The sequence below is a fragment of the Pristiophorus japonicus genome, chromosome X, assembly GCF_044704955.1.
Source record: "Pristiophorus japonicus isolate sPriJap1 chromosome X, sPriJap1.hap1, whole genome shotgun sequence".
NCBI lineage: Eukaryota > Metazoa > Chordata > Chondrichthyes > Pristiophoridae > Pristiophorus > Pristiophorus japonicus.
In genome coordinates this window covers 26,618,350-26,642,926 of record NC_092010.1, presented here as the reverse complement: position 1 = coordinate 26,642,926, position 24,577 = coordinate 26,618,350, and the positions used below count along the sequence as shown (strand labels likewise).

Sequence of the window (24,577 nt, the reverse complement as noted above, 5' to 3'; positions counted from 1 at the left end):
GATCCATAACCCTGCAAGTTACGGCACTTCAGGTGCACATCCAAGTACTTTTTAAATGTGGTGAGGGTTTCTGCCATTACCACCTTTTCAGGCAGTGAGTTCCAGACCCCCACCCATCCTCTGGGTGAAGACATTTCCCCTCAAATCCCCTCTAAACCTTCTACCAATTACTTAAAATTTATGCCCCCTGGTTGTTGACCCCTCTGCTAAGGAAATAGGCCCTTTCTATCCACTATATCTAGGCCCCTCATAATTTTATACACCTCAATGAGGTCTCCCCTCAGCCTCCTCTGTTCCAATGAAAACAAATCCAGCCTATCTAATCTGTCCTCATAGCTTAAATTCTCCACTCCCAGCAATATCCTCCTAAATCTCCCCTGTACCCTCTCCAGTGCAATCACGTCCTTCCTGTAATGCGGTGACCAGAACTGCACGCAGTAGTCCAGCTGTGGCCTAACTAGTATTTTATACAGTTCAAGCAGAACCTCCCCTGCTCTTGTATTCTATGCCTCGGCTAATAAAGGCAAGCATTCCGTATGCCTTCTTAACCAGCTTATCTACCTGGCCTGCTACCTTCAGGGATCTGTGGACATGAACTCCAAGGTCCCTTGGTTCCTCTACACTTCTCAGTATCCTACCATTTATTGTGTATTCCCTGGGTTGTTAGCCCTCCCCAAATGCATTACCTCACACTTCTCTCGATTAAATTCCATTTGCCATTGTTCTGCCCACCTGACCAGTTGATTGATATCTTCCTGCAGTCTGCAGCTTTCTTCTTCATTATCAACCACACAGCCGATTTTAGTATCATCTGCAAATCATACCCCTTACATTCAAGTCTAGATCATTGATGTATACCACAAAAAGCAAGGGACCTAGTACTGAGCCCTGCAGAACCACACTGAAAACATCCTTCCAGTCACAAAAACATCCATCAACCATTACCCTTTGCTTCCTGCCTCTGAGCCAATTTTGGATCCAACTTGCCACTTTGCCCTGGGTCCCATGGCCTTTTACTTTTGTGACCAGTCTGCCATGTGGGACCTTATCAAAAGCTTTGCTAAAATCCATATGCACTACATCAAACGCTTTGCCTTCATTGACCCTCTTGGTTACCTCCTCGAAAAATTCAATCAAGTTAATCAGACATGACCTTCCCTTAACAAATCCGTGCTGATTGTCTTTGATTAATTCGTGTCTTTCTAAGTGAAGATTTATCCTGTCCTTCAGGATTTTTTCCAATAATTTTCCCACCACTGAGGTTAGGCTTGTAATTACTCAGTCTATCCTTTTCTTCCTTCTTAAACAAGGGTACCACATCAGCAGCCCTCCAGTCCTCTGAAGCCAGAGAGGATTGGAAAATGATCGCCAGTGGGGGAAACACAACAGCCAATTGCACACAGCAAGCTCCCATAAACAGCAATGTGATAATGACCAGATAATCTGATAATCTGTTTTGGTAATGTTGGTTGAGAGATAAATATTGGCCAAGACACCGGGGAGAACTCACCTGCTCTTAAATAAGATATGAGGGAGTGGTAAGAATGTGGAACTCGCTACCATAGGGAGCGGTTGAGGCGAATAGCATAGATGCATTTAAGAGGAAGCTAGATCAACGCATGAGGGAGAAAGAAATAGAAGGATATGCTGATAGGGTGAGATGAGGAGGGGTGTTGAACCTAAACATCGGCACGGACCAGTTGGGCCGAATGTGCTGTGCATTCTATGGAATATATAAAGACGCCCAATATAGAGGACAAGTAGGGAACATTTGGTGCAGTAAAACGTATTAACGTAACCTGCAGTCAGAGTGGAATTGTCCTTTTTAATAAAACCAAAGGTTCAAACTCTTTCCACTTCAGAAGTTCGACTGTATTTTGATACAGAATTATTTTTTTGTGGGCTATTTGATTTCCCAATATCTAACTTGAACTATTTTGTTTGCTGCAGGTGTTTACAAGATATGGCAAATGCTACACTTTTAACTCGGGACAGACTAAGGACCAGCCAATACTGACTACATTGAAGGGGGGAACAGGGAACGGTCTGGAACTGATGTTGGACATTCAGCAAGATGAATACCTTCCCGTCTGGGGCGAAACAGGTAACAACTGCTTGACCCAGGAGTTCGTAGTCGAAGCTGCATGCAATGGAGCTTGTTGCTGAGTGTTATTTCAGTCTTATCATATAGTGTCATTGTACTGCAATCAGATGTCACTAGCGCACACTGTAAAGAAAATCACGTAGTATAAAGTATCATGAGCCAATGGCGATGCTGGTTTGATATCACTTGATTTCAAATTATGACTGAATGTTGGAGAAAACCCAGATTTGAAATTAGTCAATCAGAATTGAATCATTGGGTACTTATTGAACGACAGCAAAACTGAGGGTGTTCCCCTGTGTAGCTGAAACATTGGGGTCAGAAGCAGAGACATTAAGGTCATGGTAAGTTTGTTAACGCAGCCGATATGTTGCTGTGTTTAATATAACAAATTTGGACAAAAATAAAATAGTTGCATACAGCGACACCACTATTCCTGGCCAGAATGGAGATGATTGGGTAATTCCCCTGTCAATCACGCCTGGAGACTGCACTGCTGGAAGTGACTGGGATTGAATTTTACACACACAATTTGTTTTATGCAACTATCCTCCACTCACTGCATTTTTCTGGAGAAATAATCCTGCTCTTATTGGGTGACGTTGCTGTAGTTTCGGTTTTTGGTTCTGTTTGCTGCAGTTCGTTGAGACTCTGTAGTAAATAGACACTTTGTTGTAAAATAGACTGTTGGCTGTAATATAGACTCTGTTTGCTGTAAAAAAAGACTGTTTGCTGTTAAATAGACTCGGTTTGCTGTTAAATAGACTCGGTTTGCTGTTAAATAGACTCTGCTTGCTGTAAAATAGTCTCGGCTGTAAAATAGACTCAGTTTGCTGTTAAATAGACTCTGTTTGCCGTAGTAAATAGACTCTGTTTGCTGAAGTAAATCGACTCTGTTTGCTGAAGTAAATCGACTCTCTTTGCTGTAAAATAGACTCTGTTTGCTGTAGTCAATCGACTCTGTTTGCTGTAGTAAATAGATTCTGTTTGCTGTAGTAAATACACTGTGCTGTAGTAAATAGTCTGTTTGCTGTAAAAATATACGCTGTTTGCTGTAGTAAATAGACTATGTTTGCTGTGAAATAGATTCTGTTTGTTGTGAAATAGACTCTGTTTGTTGTGAAATAGACTCTGTTTGCTGTAGTAAATAGACTCTGTTTGCTGTAGTAAATAGACTCTGCTGTAGTAAATAGACTCTGCTGTAAAATAGACTGCTGTAAAATAGACTGCTGTAAAATAGACTGCTGTAAAATAGACTCTGCTGTAGTAAATAGACTCTATGCTGTTAAATAGACTCTGTTTGATGTAGTAAATAGACCCTGTTGGCTGTAAAATAGACTCTGCTGTAAAATAAACTGTTGGCTGTAAAATAGACTCGTTTGCTGTTAAATAGACTCTGTTTGCTGTTAAATAGACTCTGTTTGCTGTTAAATAGACTCTGTTTGCTGTTAAATAGACTCTGTTTGCTGCAGTAAATCGACTCTGCTGTAAAATAGGCTCTTTGCAGTAGTAAATAGACTGTGTTTGTTGTTAAATAGACTCTGTTGGCTGTAAAATAGACTCTCTTTTGCTCTAAAATAGACTCTGCTGTAAAATAGACTGTTGGCAGTAAAATAGACTCTGTTTGCTGTTAAGTCGACTCTGCTGAAAAATAGACTCTGCTGCAGTAAATAGACTCAGTTTGCTGTAGTAAATAGACTCAGTTTGCTGTAGTAAATAGACTCAGTTTGCTGTCGTAAATAGACTCTCTTTGCTGTCGTAAATAGACTCTTTGCTGTCGTAAATAGACTCTCTTTGCTGTCGTAAATAGACTCTCTTTGCTGTCGTAAATAGACTCTCTTTGCTGTCGTAAATAGACTCTCTTTGCTGTAGTAAATAGACTCTCTTTGCTGTCGTAAATAGACTCTCTTTGCTGTAGTAAATAGACTCTCTTTGCTGCAGTAAATAGACTCTCTTTGCTGTCGTAAATAGACTCTCTTTGCTGTAGTAAATAGACTCTCTTTGCTGCAGTAAATAGACTCTCTTTGCTGTCGTAAATAGACTCTGTATGCTGTAGTAAATAGACTCTCTTTGCTGTCATAAATAGGCTCTGCTGTAAAATAGACACTGCTGTAGTAAATAAACTGTTTGCTGTAAAATACACTGTTACCTGTAAATTCGATTCTGTTTGTTGTAAAGTCGACTCTGTTTGTTGTAAAGTCGACTCTGTTTGTTGTAAAGTCGACTCTGTTTGCTGTAAAATAGAATGTTTGCTGTAAAATAGAATGTTTGCTGTAAAATAGAATGTTTGCTGTAAAATAGACTATGTTGGCTGTAAAATAGACTGTTGGCTGTAAAATAGACTCTGTTTGCTGTAAAATAGACTCTGTTGGCTATAGTAAGTAGACGCTGTTGGCTATAGTAAGTAGACGCTGTTTGCTGTTAAATTGATTGCTGTTAAATTGACTGCTGTAAAATAGATTCTGTTTGCTGGAGTAAATAGACTCTGCTGTAAAATAGACTCTGTTTCCTGTAAAATAGACTCTGTTTGCTGTAAAATAGATTCTGCTGTAGTAAAAAGACTCTGCGGTAAAATAGACTCTTTGCTGTAAAATAGACTGTTTGCTGTAGTAAATAGACTATGTTTGCTGTAGTAAATAGACTCTGCTGTAAAATAGCCTCTGTTTACTGTTGTAAAATGGACTCTGTTTGCTGTGGTAAATAGACTCTCTCTGCCATAAAACAGACTGTTTGCTGTGAGTCCTGCCCCACCTCCAATTCATTGGCTGACACAGTGGTGTCAATACTCACTTTGAAATAAAATTAACAAACACATTTATCAAAATAACCATTTTACATTGTCCCTCTCCAATCCAACTGAGTTTCCACAGACATTGAAACTGCTGGATCTGAGGGGAAAATATCGCCTGATAAAAGGAATCATTTTATTTGTCCCTGTGAGGATAATATATTTACTTTTTCTTCTCTTCCCCAATATTTACCGTCCAGGGCTGAGCGGAGGGCCCTCTCTGACCTTCACCAAACAGCCACTGGAAGCTGGCCAGGACACCAGGGATAACTCCCCTGCTCTTCTTTGAAATAGTGCCATTGGCTCTTTTACATCCACCTGAGAGCAGACAGGGCCTTGGTTTAACATCTCATCCGAAAGACGGCACCTCCGACAGTGCAGTGCTCCCGCAGCACTGCACTGGAGAGTCAGCCTAGATTTATATGCTCAAAGTCACTGGAATGAGACATGAACCCACAACCTTCTGACTCAGAGGCGAGAGTGCTACCCACTGAGCCACGGCTGACATTTTCAAAAATAAACCATTGGTTGTAAAGTGGTGCAGGATGTTTTAAGGACATGACGAGGTGCTTTTAAATGGCAAATCCTTTCTTTTCTGATTCAATGCTAAAGGAAACCTGTTTCACAAAATGATTTGGTATCAAATGAAGGAAAGGCACCACTTCAATTTATGGTTCTTACATTCTGCATAAAACATGGGGCGTTTAACACATTTGTTTTCAAAAGTGAAAATATACCAATGTCCAAAACCAAAGTGGAGAGCAAAGGCCCATAATACATCAACATGATAGAAAAGAACAAAAGAAAAGATAGTATCGATCAGGAAGTCATAATTAAGTTTTAAAGACCTGTAGCATATAGGAGGAGGGAAAGAATGAGGACGGTAAGGGGTTTTACAGTTTTCAAGTCTACTTGAATCTTTCTGATGATGCGAGTTAAGTAAGGATGAAAGTGTGAGTATGAGTAGAAACATAGAAAGTAGGTGCAGGAGTAGACCATTCGGCCCTTGGAGCCTGCACCACCATTCAATATGATCATGGCTGATCATGCAACTTCAGTACCCCATTCCTGCTTTCTCTCCATACCCCTTGATCCCTTTAGCCGTAAGGGCCATATCTAACTCCCTTTTGAATTTATCTAACAAACTGGCCTCAACAACTTTCTGCGATAGAGAATTCCACAGGTTCACAACTCTCTGAGTGAAGAAGTTTCTCCTCATCTCGGTCCTAAATGGCTTACCCCGTATCCTTAGACTGTGACCCTTGGTTCTGGACTTCCCCAACATTGGGAACATTCTTCCTGCATCTAACCTGTCCAATCCCGTCAGAAGTTTATATGTTTCGATGAGATCCCCTCTCATTCTTCTAAATTCCACTGAATATAAGCCTAGTCGATCCAGTCTTTCTTCATATGTCAGTCCTGCCATCCCAGGAATCAGTCTGGTGAACCTTCGTTGCACTCCGTCAATAGCAAGAATGTCCTTCCTCAGATTAGGAGACAAAAACTGTACACAATATTCAAGGTGTAGCCTCACCAAGGCCCTGTACAACTGCAGTAAGACCTCCCTGCTCCTATACTCAAATCCTCTCGCTATGAAGGCCACAAGACATTTGCCGCCTGCTGTAGCTGCATGTCAACTTTCAATGATTGATGTACCATGACACCCAGGTCTCGTTGCACCTCCCCTTTTCCTAATCTGTCACCATTCAGATAATATTCTGTCTTCCTGTTTTTGCCACCAAAGTGGATAACCTCACATTTATCTACATTATACTGCATCTGCCATGCATTTGCCCACTCACCTAACCTGTCCTAGTCACCCTGCAGCCTCTTAGCATCCTCCTCACAGCGCACACTGCCACCCAGCTTAGTGTCATCTGCAAACTTGGAGATATTACATTCAATTCCTTCGTCTAAATCATTAATTTATATTGTAAATGTCTGGGATCCCAGCACTGAACCTTGCGGTACTCCACTAGTCACTGCCTGCCATTCTGAAACGGACCCGTTTATTCCTACTCTTTGCTTCCTGTCTGCCAACCAGTTCTATATCCACGTCAGTACATTACCACCATGAGCTTTAATTTTGCACACTAATCACTTGTGTGGGACCTTGTCAAAAGCCTTTTGAAAGTCTAAATTCACCACATCCACTGGTTCTCCCTTGTCCACTGCACTAGTTACATCCTCAAAAAATTCTAGAAGATTTGTCACGCATGATTTGGAGTGAAGTGCAGTGATTGTAGGAGAATGAAGTGAAGTGGGGGTGGAGTCTTGTGAGTAATGATGAGAATGAGGAACTGAAAGAAATTAGTATTGGGTAAAAAAAAATTGCACTGGAGAAAATAATGGGACTGAAAACCGATAAATCCTCTGGACCTGATGGCCTACATTCTCGGATTTTGAAAGAGGTGGCTATAGAAATAGTGGATGTATTGGTTGTCATTTTCCAAAATTCCATAGATTCTAGAATGGTTCCTGCAGATTGGAAGATAGCGAATATCACCCTGCTATTTAAGAAAGGAGGGAGAGAGAAAACGGGGAATTGCAGACCAGTTATCCTGAAATCAGTAGTAGGGAAAATGCTAGAATCTATTATGAAGGATGTGGTAACAGGGCACTTGGAAAATAATAATAGGATTGGGTAGAGTCAACACGGATTTATGAAAGGGAAATCATTTTGACAAATTGTAACTACGAGAATAGATAAGGGAGGTGTTATGTCCTGAATAAAGAGTCAAACTAGATACTGCAAGCTCAAAGTAAGGTGTGACCGTAGTCCTTTGTTACAGATCTCAGAGTGCCTCTCCAGGCTGTGAGACCTCATTATATACAGGTGCTCCCAAGAGATTGTGGGATCCCTTGGGGCTCCAGGGGATAAGCCCTCTGGTGGTTAGACATGGTAATTACAGGTTTACATACATAACAACACTCCCGCCGCCCCCCCCCGTCCAAAGTCAACAGTGTAACTATTTACAACGTGAGTCGATCTGGGGCCTTCCTTTCCCTGGTTGATCGTCTCGGTGCAAATGCTGGTTTTGGTGAGTCGTTTGTTGGGCCCTCGCTGGCCTGCTGCGCAGCTGGCCTTGCTGAGCTGCTGGGGGTGGTGAGTCCTGCTGGGCTGCTGCGAGCGATAGATTCTGCTTCGTGGTCAACCGCTGGGTTGTAAGGGGAATAGATAGACGTTTCTGCGGCCGTAACCGAGACTCCAGGATGGTATGTTGCTTCCCTGGTGCAAGGGTCAAGTATGTCTCGGAGCGGGTGCAGGTCATTTTGAAGGGGGAGGGTAAACAGCCAGTTGTCATGGTGCATATAGGTGCCAATGATATAGGTAAAAAACAGGATGAGGTCCTACAAGATGAATTTAGGGAGCTTGGAGCTAAATTAAAAAGTAGAACCTCAAAAGTAGTAATCCCAGGATTGCTACCAGTGCCACGTGCTAGTCAGTAGAAATCGCAGGATAGCTCAGATGAATACGTGGCTTGAGGAGTGGTGCAGAAGGGAGGGATTCAAATTCCTGGGACATTGGAACCGGTTCTGAGGGAGGTGGGACCAGTACAAACCGGACGGTCTGCACCTGGGCAGGACCGGAATCAATGTCCTAGGGGGAGTATTTCCCAGTGCTGTTGGGGAGGAGTTAAACTAATATGGCAGGGGGATGGGAACCTATGCAGGGAGACAGAGGGAAGTAGAATGGGGGCAGAAGCAAAAGATAGAAAGAAGAAAAGTAAAACTGGAGGGCAGAGAAACCCAAGACAAAAGGCAAAAAGGGCAACATTACAGCAAAATTCTAAAGGGGCAAAGTGTGTTAAAAAGACAAGCCTGAAGGCTCTGTGCCTCAATGCGAGGAGTATTCGAAATAAGGTGGACGAATGAACTGCGCAGATAGCAGTTAACGGATATGATGTAATTGGCATCACGGAGACATGGTTCCAGGGTGACCAAGGCTGGGAACTCAACATCCAGGGGTATTCAGCATTTCGGAAGGATAGACAGAAAGGAAAATGAGGCGGGGTGGCATTGCTGGTTAAAGAGGAAATTAATGCAATAGTAAGGAAGGACATTAGCTTGGATGATGTGGAATCTGTATGGGTGGAGCTACGGAATAACAAAGGGCAGAAAACGCCAGTGGGACTTGTGTACAGACCACCAAACAGTAGTAATGAGGATTGGGACAGCATCAAACAAGAAATTAGGGATGCATGCAATAAAGGTACAGCAGTTATCATGGGCGACTTTAATCTACATATTGACTGGGCTAACCAAACTGGTAGCAATGCGGTGGAGGAGGATTTCCTTGAGTGTATTAGGGATGGTTTTCTCGACCAATATGTCGAGGAACCAACTAGAGGGCTGGCCATCCTCGGCTGGGTGATGTGTAATGAGAAAGGACTAATTAACAATCTTGTTGTGCGAGGCCCCTTGGGGAAGAGTGACCATAATATGGTAGAATTCTTTATTAAGATGGAGAGTGACACAGTTAATTCAGAGACTTGGGTCCTGAACTTGGGGAGCAGTAACTTCAATGGTATGAGACGTGACTTGGCTAGAATAGACTGGCGAGTGATACTTAAAGGGTTGAAGGTGGATAGGCAATGGCAAACATTTAAAGATCACATGGATGAACTTCATCAATTATACATCCCTGCCTGGAGTAAAAATAAAACGGGGAAGGTGGCTCAACCGTGACTAATAAGGGAAATTAAGGATAGTGTTAAATCCAAGGAAGAGGCATATAAATTGGCCAGAAAAAGCAGCAAACCTGAGGACTGGGAAAATTTTGTAATACAGCAGAGGAGGACAAAGGGTTTAATTCGGAGGGGGAAAATAGAGTATGAGAGGAAACTTGCTGGGAACATAAAAACTGACTGCAAAAGCGTCTATAGATATGTGAAGAGAAAAAGATTAATGAAAACAAACGTAGGTCCCTTGCAGTCAGGTTCAGGTGAATTTATAATGGGGAACAAAGAAATGGTGGACCAGTTAAACAAATACTTTGGTTCTATTTTCATGAAGGAAGACACAAATAACCTTCCGGAAATACTAGGGGACCGAGGGTCTACTGAGAAGGGGGAACTGAAGGATATCCTTATAAAGCGGGAAATTGTGTTAGAGAAATTGATGGGATTGAAGGCCAATGAAACCCCGGAGCCTGATAGTCTGCATCCCAGAGTACTTAAGGAAGTGGCCATAGAAATAGTGGATTCATTGGTGATCATTTTCCAACAGTCTGTCGACTGTGGATCAGTTCCTATAGACTGGAGGGTAGCTAATGTAACACCACTGTTTAAAAAAGGAGGGAGAGAGAAAACGGGTAATTATAGACCGGTTAGCCTGACATCAGTAGTGGGGAAAATGTTGGAATCAATTATTAAAGATGAAATAGCAGTGCATTTGGAAAGCAGTGACAGGATCGGTTCAAGTCAGCATGAATTTATGAAGGGGAAATCATGCATGACAAATCTTCTGGAATTTTTTGAAGCTGTATCTAGTAGAGTGGATAAGGGAGAACCAGTGGATGTGGTGTATTTGGACTTTCAAAAGGCTTTTGACAAGGTCCCACGCAAGAGATTGGTGTGCAAAATTAAAGCACATGGTATTGGGGGTAATGTACTGACGTGGATAGAGAACTGGTTGGCAGACAGGAAGCAGAGAGTCGTGATAAACGGGTCCTTTTCAGAATGGCAGGCAGTGACTAGTGGAGTACCGCAGGGCTCAGTGCTGGGACCCTAGCTCTTTACAACATACACTCAATTCCTTCATCTAAATCATTAATGTAATATCTCCAAGTTTGCAGACGACACTAACCTCGGTGGCGGTGTGAGCTGTGAGGAGGACGCTAAAAGGCTGCAGGGTGACTTGGACAGGTTAGTTGAGTGGGCAAATGCATGGCAGATGCAGTATAATGTGGATAAATGTGAGGTTATCCACTTTGGTGGCAAAAACACGAAGGTAGAATATTATCTGAATGGTGGCAGATTAGGAAAGGGGGAGGTGCAACGAGACCTGGGTTTCATGGTTCATCAGTCATTGAAAGTTGGCATGCAGGTACAGCAGGCAGTGAAGAAGGCAAATGGTATGTTGGCCTTCAAAGCTAGGGGTTTTGAGTATAGGAGCAGGGAGGTCTTACTGCAGTTGTACAGGGCGTGGTGAGGCCACACCTGGAATATTGTGTTCAGTTTTGGTCTCCTAATCTGAGGAAGGACGTTCTTGCTATTGAGGGAGTGCAGCGAAGGTTCGCCAGACTGATTCCCGGGATGGCTGGACTGACATATGAGGAGAGACTGGATCACCTGGGCCTTTATACATTGGGGTTTAGAAGGATGAGAGGGGATCTCATAGAAACTTACAAGATTCTGACGGGACTGGACAGGTTAGATGCAGGTAGAATGTTCCCGATGATGGGGAAGTCCAGAACCAGGGGTCACAGTCTTAGGATAAGGGGTAGGCCATTTCGGACCAAGATAAGGAGAAACTTCTTCACTCAGAGAGTTGTTAACCTGTGGAATTCCCTACCGCAGAGAGTTGTTGATGCCCGTTCATTGGATATATTCAACAGGGAGTTAGAAATGGCCCTTACGGCTAAGTGGATCAAGGGGTATGGAGAGAAAGTCAGTAACTTTTAACATTGTTGTCGGCAATTTAAGTGTATCTAAGGGTTAAGTCATGGCAGGACAGCTCGGTCACGTGATATGCTCCTCCTGTACCATGTGGGAACACAGGGACAACACCAGTGTCCCTGACGACTACATGTGCGGGAAGTGTGTCCACCTCCGGCTACTGACGGTCCGCGTTGCGGAGTTGGAGCTGAAGGTGGATTCACTCTGGAGCATCCACGATGCTGAGAATGACGTGAGTATCACGTGTAGCGAGTTGGTCTTACTGCAGGAGAAGGGTCCACAGCCAGCGAGGGAATGGAAGACCAGCAGGAAGAGTAGTGCAAGGAAGGTAGTGCAGGGGTCCCCTGTGGTCATCCCCCTGCAAAACAGATACACCGCTTTGAGTACTGTTGAGGGGGATGACTCATCAGGGGAGGGCAGCAGCAGCCAAGTTCATGGCACCGTGGCTGGCTCTGTTGCACAGGAGGGCAGGAAAAAGAGTGGAAGAGCGATAGTGATAGGGGATTCAATGGTAAGGGGAATAGATAGGCGATTCTGCGGCCGCAACCGAGACTCCAGGATGGTATGTTGCCTCCCTGGTGCAAGGGTCAAGGATGTCTCGGAGCGGGTGGAGGACATTCTAAAAAGGGAGGGAGAACAGCCAGTTGTCGTGGTGCACGTTAGTACCAATGACATAGGTAAAAAAAGGGATGAGTTCCTACGAAATGAATTTAAGGAGCTAGGAGCTAAATTAAAAAGTAGGACCTCAAAAGTAGTAATCTCGGGATTGCTACCAGTGCCACGTGCTAGTCAGAGTAGGAATCGCAGGATAGCTCAGATGAATACGTGGCTTGAGCAATGGTGCAGCAGGGAGGGATTCAAATTCCTGGGGCATTGGAACCGGTTCTGGGGGAGGTGGGACCAGTACAATCCGGACGGTCTGCACCTGGGCAGAATCGGAACCAATGTCCTCGGGGGAGTGTTTGCTAGTGCTGTTGGGGAGGAGTTAAACTAATATGGCAGGGGGATGGGAACCAATGCAGGGAGATAGAGGGAAACAAAAAGGAGGCAAAAACAAAAGACAGAAAGGAGATGAGGAAAAGTGGAGGGCAGAGAAACCCAAGGCAAAGAACAAAAAGGGCCATTGTACAGCAAAATTCTAAAAGGACAGAGGGTGTTAAAAAAACAAGCCTAAAGGCTTTGTGTCTTAATGCAAGGAGTATCCGCAATAAGGTGGATGAATTAACTGTGCAAATAGATGTTAACAAATATGATGTGATTGGGATTACGGAGACGTGGCTCCAGGATGAGCAGGGCTGGGAACTCAACATCCAGGGGTATTCAACATTCAGGAAGGATAGAATAAAAGGAAAAGGAGGTGGGGTAGCATTGCTGGTTAAGGAGGAGATTAAGGCAATAGTTAGGAAGGACACTAGCTTGGATGATGTGGAATCTATATGGGTAGAGCTGCAGAACACCAAAGGGCAAAAAACGTTAGTGGGAGTTGTGTACAGACCTCCAAACAGTAGTAGTGATGTTGGGGAGGGCATCAAACAGGAAATTAGGGGTGCGTGCAATAAAGGTGCAGCAGTTATAATGGGTGACTTTAATATGCACATAGATTGGGCTAACCAAACTGGAAGCAATACGGTGGAGGAGGATTTTCTGGAGTGCATAAGGGATGGTTTTTTAGACCAATATGTCGAGGAACCAACTAGGGGGGAGGCCATCTTAGACTGGGTGTTATGTAATGAGAAAGGATTAATTAGCAATCTCGTTGTGCGAGGCCCCTTGGGGAAGAGTGACCATAATATGGTGGAATTCTGCATTAGGATGGAGAATGAAACAGTTAATTCAGAGACCATGGTCCAGAACTTAAAGAAGGCTAACTTTGAAGGTATGAGGCGTGAATTGGCTGAGATGGATTGGCGAATGATACTTAAGGGGTTGACTGTGGATGGGCAATGGCAGACATTTAGAGACCGCATGGATGAACTACAACAATTGTACATTCCTGTCTGGCATAGAAATAAAAAAGGGAAGTTGGCTCAACCGTGGCTATCAAGGGAAATCAGGGATAGTATTAAAGCCAAGGAAGTGGCATACAAATTGGCCAGAAATAGCAGCGAACCTGGGGACTGGGAGAAATTTAGAACTCAGCAGAGGAGGACAAAGGGTTTGATTAGGGCAGGGAAAATGGAGTATGAGAAGAAGCTTGCAGGGAACATTAAGACGGATTGCAAAAGTTTCTATAGATATGTAAAGAGAAAAAGGTTAGTAAAGACAAATGTAGGTCCCCTGCAGTCAGAATCAGGGGAAGTCATAACGGGGAACAAAGAAATGGCGGACCAATTGAACAAGTACTTTGGTTCGGTATTCACGAAGGAGGACACGAACAACCTTCCGGTTATAAAAGAGGTCGGGGGGTCTAGTAAGGAGGAGGAACTGAGGGAAATCCTTATTAGCCGGGAAATTGTGTTGGGGAAATTGATGGGATTGAAGGCCGATAAATCCCCAGGGCCTGATGGACTGCATCCCAGAGTACTTAAGGAGGTGGCCTTGGAAATAGTGGATGCGTTGACAGTCATTTTCCAACATTCCATTGACTCCGGATCAGTTCCTATGGAGTGGAGGATAGCCAATGTAACCCCACTTTTTAAAAAAGGAGGGAGAGAGAAAACAGGGAATTATAGACCGGTCAGCCTGACATCGGTAGTGGGTAAAATGATGGAATCAATTATTAAGGATGTCATAGCAGTGCATTTGGAAAGAGGTGACATGATAGGTCCAAGTCAGCATGGATTTGTGAAAGGGAAATCATGCTTGACAAATCTTCTGGAATTTTTTGAGGATGTTTCCAGTAGAGTGGATAAGGGAGAACCAGTTGATGTGGTATATTTGGACTTTCAGAAGGCGTTCGACAAGGTCCCACACAAGAGATTGATGTGCAAAGTTAGAGCACATGGGATTGGGGGTAGTGTACTGACATAGATTGAGAACTGGTTGTCAGACAGGAAGCAAAGAGTAGGAGTAAATGGGTACTTTTCAGAATGGCAGGCAGTGACTAGTGGGGTACCGCAAGGTTCTGTGCTGGGGCCCCAGCTGTTTACACTGTACATTAATGATTTAGATGAGGGGATTAAATGTAGTATCTCCAAATTTGCGGATGACACTAAGTTGGGTGGCAGTGTGAGCTGCAAGGAGGATGCTGTGAGGCTGCAGAGCGACTTGGATAGGTTAGGTGAGTGGGCAAATGCATGGCAGATGAAGTATAATGTGGATAAATGTGAGGTTATCCACTTTGGTGGTAAAAACAGAGAGACAGACTATTATCTGAATGGTGACAGATTAGGAAAAGGGGAGGTGCAAAGAGACCTGGGTGTCATGGTACATCAGTCATTGAAGGTTGGCATGCAGGTGCAGCAGGCGGTTAAGAAAGCAAATGGCATGTTGGCCTTCATAGCAAGGGGATTTGAGTACAGGGGCAGGGAGGTGTTGCTACAGTTGTACAGGGCATTGGTGAGGCCACACCTGGAGTATTGTGTACAGTTTTGGTCTCCTAACCTGAGGAAGGACATTCTTGCTATTGAGGGAGTGCAGCGAAGGTTCACCAGACTGATTCCCGGGATGGCGGGACTGACCTATCAAGAAAGACTGGATCAACTGGGCTTGTATTCACTGGAGTTCAGAAGAATGAGAGGGGACCTCATAGAAACATATAAAATTCTGACGGGGTTAGACAGGTTAGATGCAGGAAGAATGTTCCCAATGTTGGGGAAGTCCAGAACCAGGGGTCACAGTCTAAGGATAAGGGGTAAGCCATTTAGGACCGAGATGCGGAGGAACTTCTTCACCCAGAGAGTGGTGAACCTGTGGAATTCTCTACCACAGATAGTTGTTGAGGCCAATTCACTAAATATATTCAAAAAGGAGTTAGATGAGGTCCTTACTGCTAGGGGGATCAAGGGGTATGGCGAGAAAGCAGGAATGGGGTACTGAAGTTGAATGTTCAGCCATGAACTCATTGAATGGCGGTGCAGGCTAGAAGGGCCGAATGGCCTACTCCTGCACCTATTTTCTATGTTTCTATAAGAGGTACTGAGGGCATGATCAGCCATGATCTTATTGAATGGTGGTGCAGGCGTGAAGGGCCGAATGGCCTACTCCTGCACCTATTTTCTATGTTTCTATGTGTGTGTGTTGGAGGGTCGAAAAAGGTGGAATCTATTGTGGGTTGTTCTGGATAGTCCGTAAATCTGAGTTTGGTTTGGTCCAAATGTTTCCTGCAGGTGAGTCCATTTGAGAGTTTGACCAGAAGCACCCTACTCTCCTCCTTGGCCAAAACAGTACCAGGAAGCCAGTTGGGACCTTGTTCGTAGTTGAACACAAATACAGGATCATTTATCTCAATTTCGCGTGACACATTTGCGCGATCATGATATGATTCTGTTGAAGCCGCCTGCTCTCTAACTGTTCGTGTAGATCAGGTTGTGCTAACGAGAGCTTTGTCTTATGTGCCCTTTTCATGAGCAGTTCAGCGGGAGGGACCCCAGTGAGCGAATGGAGTCTTGTGCGGTAACTCAGCAGGACTCGGGATAAGTGAGTCCGCAGTGAGCCTTCGGTTACCCTTTTCAAGCTCTGCTTGATAGTTTGAACTGCTCGTTCTGCCTTACCGTTGGACGCTGGTTTAAACGGGGCAGATGTGATATGTTTGATCCCATTGTGGGTCATGAGTTTCTTGAACTCGGCACTGGTAAAGCACGGCCCATTGTCACTTACAAGGACATCCTGGCAAACATGGCCCGCAGGCTTTCAGTGGTGGCAGCGGACGTGCTTGCTGACATTATCACACATTCAATCCATTTGGAGTATGCATCTACAACCACAAAGAACATTTTTCCCAAGAATGGGCCTGCATAGTTGACATGGACCCTGGACCACGGTTTGAAGGGCCAGGACCATAAACGTAGTGGTGCCTCCCTGGGTGCATTGCTTAACTATGAACATGTATTACGTTTGTGCACGCAGGACTCTAAGTCTGCATCGATACCGGGCCACCACATGTGGGATCTCGCTATCACTTTCATCGTTACGATGCCTGGGTGGGTACTGTGGAGATCACTAATGAAAGTGTCCCTGCCATTTTTTGGCACCACTACCCAATTACCCCATAGAAGGCAGTCTGCCTGTTTGACATTTTATCTTTACGCCGCTGGTACGGCTTTATTTCTTCCTGCATTTCTAACGGGACACCCGACCAACTCCCATGGAGCACACGTTTTTTTTACTAAGGACCGTAAGGGGTCCTGGCTTGTCCAGGTTCTAATCTGTCGGGCGGTAACAGGTGATTGCTCACTCTCGAATGCTTCCATTACCATAACTAAATCTGCAGGTTGTGCCATCTCCACCCTGGTGATGGGCAATGGCAGCCTACTGAGAGCATTGGCACAGTTTTCTGTGCCTTGCCTGTGGTGGACAACATGAGTGCCCATCTCTGGATGCAGGCCGATGCATTCGTATTTATCCCCTTGCTTTCAGAAAAGAGGGATATAAGTGGCTTATGGTCGGTTTCCAATTCAAATTTGAGCCCGAACAGATATTGATGTATTTTCTTTACCCCGTAAACACACGCTAACGCTTCTTTTTCGATCATACTATAGGCCCTCTCGGCCTTAGACAGACTTCTGGATGCATAAGCAACCGGTTGCAATTTCCCAAATTCATTAGCTTGTTGCAATACACACCCGACCCCGTATGACGACGCATCACATGCAAGTACCAAACGCTTACATGGATCGTGCAACACAAGCAATTTGTTTGAACCTAACAGCTTCCTAGCTTCCTCAAAGGCATTTTCTTGGCTTTTACCCCAAACCCATTCATCTCCTTTATGCAGTAAAGAGTGCAGGGTTAACAATGTGCTAAGACCTGGTAAGAAGTTACCAAAATAGTTCAGGAGTCCTAGAAATGACCGCAATTCCGTCACGTACTGTGATCTTGGTGCGTTCTTGATTGCCTCCGTCTTCAAATCGGTGGGCCTGATGCCATCCGCCGCGATTCTTCTCCCCAGGAACTCCACTTCAGGCGCCAGAAAAATGCACTTGGATCATTTTAGCCTGAGCCCCACACGATTAAGCCGACTAAGAACCTCCTCCAGGTTCTGCAAGTGCTCGACGGTGTCCCAACCTGTAACCAAGATGTTGTCCTGGAAGACTATGGTGTGCGGGACCGACTTCAGCAAGCTTTCCATGTTCCTCTGGAATATCGCCACAGCCGATCGAATCCCAAACGGGCATCTGTTGTAAATGAAGAGACCTTTGTGCGTGTTGATGCAGGTGAGGCCTTTCGAAGATTCCTCCAGCTCCTGCGTCATGTAGGCCGAGGTCAAGTCCAACTTCATGAACGCTTTCCCTCCCGCCAGCGTCGCAAATAGGTTGTCTGCCTTTGGTAGTGGGTATTGATCCTGCATGGAGAAACGATTGATAGTTACTTTGTAATCACCACGGTGCCGTCTCCCTTGAGGACTGGAACAATTGGACTGGCCCACTTATTGAATTCGATCGGTGAAATGATGCCCTCTCGTTGCAGCCTGTCTAGCTCGATCTCCACCCTCTCTCTCATCATGTAAGGTACCGCTCTCGCCTTGTGATGGATGGGTCGCGCCCTCGGAATCAAATGGATCTGCACTTTTGCTCCTTGGAACTTCCCGGTGCCTGGTTCGAACAGCGAGGGGAACTTGCTTCGGACCTGGGCACAAGGTGTCGTCGACGGATGAATGCGCTCAGACGTCATCCCAGTTCCAGTGTATCTTTCCCAGCCAGCTCCTGCCGAACAGTGTGGGGCCATCGCCCGGTACCACCCAGAGTGATAACTCGTCCACCGCTCCATCGTAGGAGACATTTACGGTAGCACTGCCGATTACGGGAATCAGTTCCTTTGTGTACGTTCGCAGTTTAGTACGAATGGGAGTCAGGACTGGCCTTGATGCCTTGCTGCACCACAATTTATCGAAAGTCTTTTTGCTCATTATGGACTGGCTTGCGCCCGTGTCCAGCTCCATGGACACGGGGAGTCCATTTAATTCAACCTTCAGCATTATTGGGGAACACTTTGTGGTAAATGTGTGCACCCCATATACCTCTGCCTCCTAGGTCTGAGGCTCTGGTTCGTCGTGATCCACCGTGGATCTGTCCTCCTCTGCAACATGGTGGTTTTCAGGATTAGCAGGGTTTGCAGCTCGCCTGCACATACATTGGAGTTGTCCCATTGTTCCACAGCCCTTGCAAATGTACCCTTTGAAGGGGCATGAATGGAAATGATGATCACCCCCGCAGCGCCAACAAGGTGTTAATGGCTTTGTATTCACCACCCTTGATGCTGGACTCTGAGTCATCTGCAGACATGCAGCTGCAGGCGTGTAAGTCCTGCCATGTACATTTCGATTCGAAAACAATGTTACTTTGTTCACAGTACCTGCAGCAGCCTTCGTGTGCTGAGAAATTTGTTTGGTATTGTCACTGGTGGCGATAAACGCTTGGACTATCGCTGTGGCTTTACTCAAAGTTGGGGTCTCTACAGTTAAAGGTTTGCCAAGTATTACTTCATGGCCAATGCCAAGTACAAAGAAGTCTCTGAGTATGTGCTCCAAGTGTCCTTCAAATTCGCAGTGTCCTGCAAGGCAAGGCGTCTTAGCTCAGCGACGTAGCTCCCAACTTCCTGGCCTTCAGACCTCTTGTACGTATAGAACCGATACTTCGCCATCAGAACGCTTTCCTTTGGGTTTAGATGCTCCCAGGCCAGTGTGCACAACTCATCGTACGACTTGTTTGTGGGTTTCGCTGGAGCGAGCAGATTTTTCATGAGACCATACGTTGGTGCCCCGCAAACGGTGAGGAGGATCGCCCTTCGTTTGGCAGCGTTCGCTTCTCCTTCTGGCTCGTTGGCCACAAAGTATTGGTCGAGTTGCTCCACAAAGGTTTCCCAATCATCTTCCTCTGAAAATTTCTCCAGAATGCCCACGGTTCTCTGTATTGTTGCAGTGGGGTTTGTCATTTGTATCTCGTTGCCAGTTGTTATGTCTTGAATAAAGAGTCAGACTAGATACTGCAAGCTCAAAGTAAGGTGTGACCATAGTCCTTTATTACAGATCTCAGAGTGCCTCTCCAGCCTGTGAGGCCTCCTTAAATACAGATGCTCCCAAGGGATTGTGGGATCCCTTGGGACTCCAGGGGATAAGCCCTCTGGTAGTTAGACATGGTATTTACAGGTTTACATACTTAACAGGGGGGAACCAGTGGATGTGGTGTATTTGGATTTTCAGAAGGCATTTGATAAGGTATCACATAAGAGGTTATTAAACAAAATTAGGGCTCATGGGATTGGGGGTAATGTACTTGCACGATTGAGGATTGGTTAACGGACAGAAAACAGAGAGTAGGAATAAAAGGGTAATTTTTCGGGTTGGCAGGCTGTAACTAGCGGAGTGCCGCAAGGATCGGTGCTTGGACCTCAGCTATTCACAATCTATATTAATGATTTGGATGAGGGGACCAAATGTAATATATCCAAGTTTGCAGATGATACAAAGTGGTGGGAATGTAAATTATGAGGAGGATGCAAAGGGGATCAAGGGAATTCAAGGGGATATAGACAGGCTAACTGGGCAAGAACATGGCAAATGGAATATAATGTGGAGAAATATGAAGTTATCCACTTTGGGAGGAAAAATAGAAAAGCAGAGTATTTTTTAAATGGTGAGAGATTGGGAAATGTTGGTGTTCAGAGGGACCTGGGTGTCCTTGTACACAAATCATTGAAAGTTAACATGATGGTACAGCAAGCAATTAAGAAACCAAATGGTATATGGCCTTTATTAGAAGAGGATTTGAGTACAAGAGTAAAGACGTCTCACTGCAATTATATAGAGCCCTGGTGAGACCACACCTGGGGTATTGTGTACAGTTTTGGTCTCCTTACCAAGGATAATCTTGCTATTGAGGGAGTGCAACGAAGGTTCACCAGACTGATTCCTGGGATGGGAGGATTGCCCTATGAGGAGAGATTGAGTAGACTAGGCCTATATTCTCTAGAGTTTAGAAGAATGAGAGGTGATCGCATTGAAACATACAGAATTCTTACAGGGCTTGACAGGGTAGATGCAGGAAGGATGTTTCCTCTGGCTGGGGAGTCTAGAACCAGGGGTCACAGCCTCAGAATAAGGGGTCGGCCATTTAGGACTGAGACGAGGAGAATTTTTTTCACTCAGGGTGGTGAATCTTTGGAATTCTCTACCTCAGAGGGCTGTGGCGGCTCAGTTTTTGAGTATATTCAAGACAGAGAGCGATAGATTTTTGGATATTAAGGGAATCAAGGGATATGGGTACAGTGCAGAAAAGTGGAGTTGAGGTCGAAGATCAGCCATGATCTTATTGAATGGCGGAATAGTCTCGAGGGGCCGAATGGCCTACTCCTGCTCCTAGTTCTTATGTACTTGTGGAGGTGGTTGAACTGGGAGCAGAGAGTAAAAGATCAGTATCATTATCTTGACAGCTGTGGTGAGATCATTGAACTTTTTCTGGTATTGCAGCCATGTCTTGCAAGCTCAGCTCCTGGCATTGATCTCCTCAGTGATCTCTTCCATGGATTTCCCTCCAATGCAGCATCAGGCAACCTGGGTGCCCTGACTGGACATCTTGCAGCCATTTTAGCCCTTTGACAACGTTTCCTCCTGTCTTCAGCAAGAATGCACCTCCACTTTAAGAGGTGCTGGCTGCCTTTAAGTTACACCAGGGGCTCCCGATTTCTGCCTCGCCCGAAGAGGCATGCAGCCAATGAATAGTAGTGCTGGGTAATGCTGGCCGCACGCTCCCGGAATACGTTTATTGAGGTCCCAGCACGTTAAATTCAACGTGCTACCTTGGACCATGTGACCAGGCGCCTGCAGTGCTCGCCCTGCCCCCTGCGGGCACTTTTTCAGGCGCGATCTAATTTCTAGGCCTGTGTCTTATTGGCAAAGTTGACAATTCTATTTCCAGGCCACTCTGCTCGTAAGTACAGCAAGGGTCATATCTGAGTCATCTCTGCCAACTGTAATAGCAAATGAATTAAACATCTTTCGTGTTCCACAGGGCACCTTGTAGTTATCTCAATGGAACGTCCTGTTAGTAGACGACTTGGTTTCAGTGGCTTTGACTCATTAGAGGGACTGATTTAACAAATATTACATCGCTGGATTGCTGGCTGAGCTCTGCTCACTCCACAGCAACAGATTGTTCCTTATCTGTTGCAGAGAAGCTGTAACTAAAGCTAACAGGGTATTTGGTTGTATCTACCTGAAGCCCCAAGTCTCTTTGGACATCCACCATTTTTAGCCTTTCACCATTTAGAAAGTACACTGTCTTCTGTTATTCAGTTGAGTAGTAAAGAATTCAGTCTTATGGTTCAATAACTTTTATTTTTTTCTATTTGAGCATAAAAGACAATCTAAAAGCGGAGTATAACTTCTTCAGAGTATAACACAGTTTGCAGCGGAGGTTTGTCAGTAGTTCTGGGTGTAGGCATGCTCTCTCTTTCTCCTCTCCACTTAACACAAAAGCTTCTTTCTTTATGCACTATTCTCTTTATCAAACTGTAGACGGCCTAGCCTTATTTAGTGGTTTCCAGTCAAAAGTACCGTCCTTAAGCCAACACCTGTTTATATTTCTCATATGTCAACATTCGGTAGTTTATGTTCAATGTTACCGTCCTTCAAATGGCTTGTGCTTCAACATCCTCCTGTGAAGGTTGCAATGGCATGTTTACAGTATGGCAATACTATAAACATCCCAAGGCCCGATCTTCACACACGCTTCGCCAGGCGAACTGCCTCTTACTCTCCACAGCTCACTGGCTTCATTGAAATGAGGTCCGAGACCCAAGACCCGATATCGGGGGTGCCTCAGGCCTCATCATTGAGATACAGGAATTCCTGCACCCTCCGCACCCACACCCCCCGCCACTCACTTGTGCCCAAACTTCTAGGCCAGTCTACTTAGGAATGTAGAATTGGATGTGTTTCTTGCTGCCTCCTCCTGTGTTATCCCACCCGATGTGAATGCAAACTGTTATGTATGCAATAAAGGTTCAAACTGAGTACTGTTTAACTAAGCAAGGTACGACCTTGGCTGTGCTTTATTTAGTCCCAAAGTGGCTGACTCACAAAATGGCTGGCCTTTTATACCCGAGCAGCACCATGTGCATGCTGCTCAATGGCCTCCAACAATGACACCATCTGGTGGCTACAAACAGCATGTACATACATGACAATACCCTCCTCTGAGATCTTATCACAGTCTTTCACAGGTTGAGACGGTCCGGTGCTTTGCACTCCCGGGTTGACCGTCTCAGTTCGATTCCAGCCTTGGGTGAATGTGCGGGGTCTGTTGTGGCTGGTGGTTGGATGACTGACTTGTTGGGGGTGGCAGTGGCCATGTCAGGAATTGCAAGTCCATTTTTATTGAACAAGTCCGTGATGGAAATTCCGGGTTCACTGATGACCTTTGAGTCCTCTGAAGACTGCTGGTAGGTTGGTTGGTCGTCAATGGTTTCTTCGTCCAACTGCTCTGGCTTGTCTGGGTGCCTCAGCTTTGTTTGATCCATGTGTTTCCTGCAAGTTTGCCCATTCTTGAGCTTAATAACAAATACTCTGTTGCCCTCCTTGGCCATGACCGTACCAGTGATCCATTTGGGACCCTGACCATAATTCAACACATATACAGGATCATTAACAGAAATCTCGTGTGACTCAGTTGCGCGATCGTGGTACCCTTGTTGACTCTGTCTTCTGTATTCAACATGATTATTAAGTCTGGGTGTACAAGAGATAACTTGGTCTTGAGACCTCTTTTCATCATGAATTCAGCAGGCGAGACCCCTGTGAGTGTGTGGGGTCTTGTCCTGTAACTCAGCAGGATGCATGACAAGCGAGTCTGCAGTGACCCTTGGGTTACTCTCCTCATGCTCTACTTGATAATTTGTACTGCATGTTCTGCTTGTCCGTTGGACGCAGGCTTGAACAGTACTGACCTTACATGTTTTATGCCGCTAAGTTTTACAAACTCCTGAAACTCCTGACTGGTGAAGCACGACCCATTGTCGCTCACCACTATGTCAGGCAGACCATGTGTCGCAAACATGGCATTGAGATTCTCTATGGTTGCCGTGGACGTACTGAATGACATGATTATGCATTCTATCCACTTTGAATAAGCATTCAAACACCACTAAAAACATCTTGCTCAGTAAGGGACCTGCAAAGTCTACATGGATCCTGGACCAAGGTTTGGATGGCCATGACCACAGACTCAGCAGCGATTCCACTGGTACTTTGCCAAGCTGCATGCAGATGTTGCACTGATGCACGCATGCTTCCAGCTCAGAATCAATTCCTGGCCACCATACATGGGACCTGGCGATGGCCTTCATCATCACTATACCAGGATGTGTGCTGTGTAACTCACGCACAAACTTCTCTCTCCCTTAGGCATTACAACACGATTGCCCCACAATATGCAATCTGCTTGAATAGACAGTTCGTCCTTGCAACGAATGTACGGTTTGGCCTCCTCGGACATTTACTTAGGTATGGCAGACCAATCCCCTTTGAGGATGCAACCCTTTGCCACCGATAATATCGGGTCCTGGCTGGTCCAGGTCTTAACTTGTTGAGCCGTGACAGGGATACCTTCACTCTCAAAAGCATCCGTGATTAACATTAAATCTGCCGGTTGTGGCGTTTCCGCCTCTGGTGTGGGCAACGGCAACCGGCTCAAAGCATCGGCACAATTCTCTGTGCCAGGTCTGTGGCGAATGACATAATCATAGGCAGATAATGTCAGCACCCACCTTTGGATGCGGGATGAAGCATTGGTATTGATAACTTTGCTCTCGGAAAACAACGAAATGAGCGGCTTGTGATCGGTCTCTAATTTGATCCTCAGAGCGAACAGGTATTGATGCATCTTTTTAACATCGTACACACACGCTAAAGTTTCTTTTTCTACCATACTGTAGGCTCTTTCTGCTTTAGACAAACTTTTGGATGCATAT

The 24,577-nt window shown here is 45.1% G+C and overlaps 1 protein-coding gene across 3 annotated transcripts in view; it reads left to right on the top strand.

Annotated features, from left to right (window-relative positions):
* LOC139240933 (acid-sensing ion channel 1B-like) overlaps positions 1-24,577 on the top strand; it is a 357,576-nt gene that overhangs the window by 203,492 nt on the left and 129,507 nt on the right. For all 3 annotated transcript variants that reach the window (XR_011588759.1, XM_070869476.1, XM_070869477.1), the window contains exon 2: positions 1,951-2,104. Coding sequence is in view for 2 of the 3 variants with exons in the window: in XM_070869476.1 (XP_070725577.1) it covers positions 1,951-2,104 (154 nt within the window). In the remaining variant the exon portion in view is untranslated. The remainder of the gene's footprint in view (positions 1-1,950; positions 2,105-24,577) is intronic.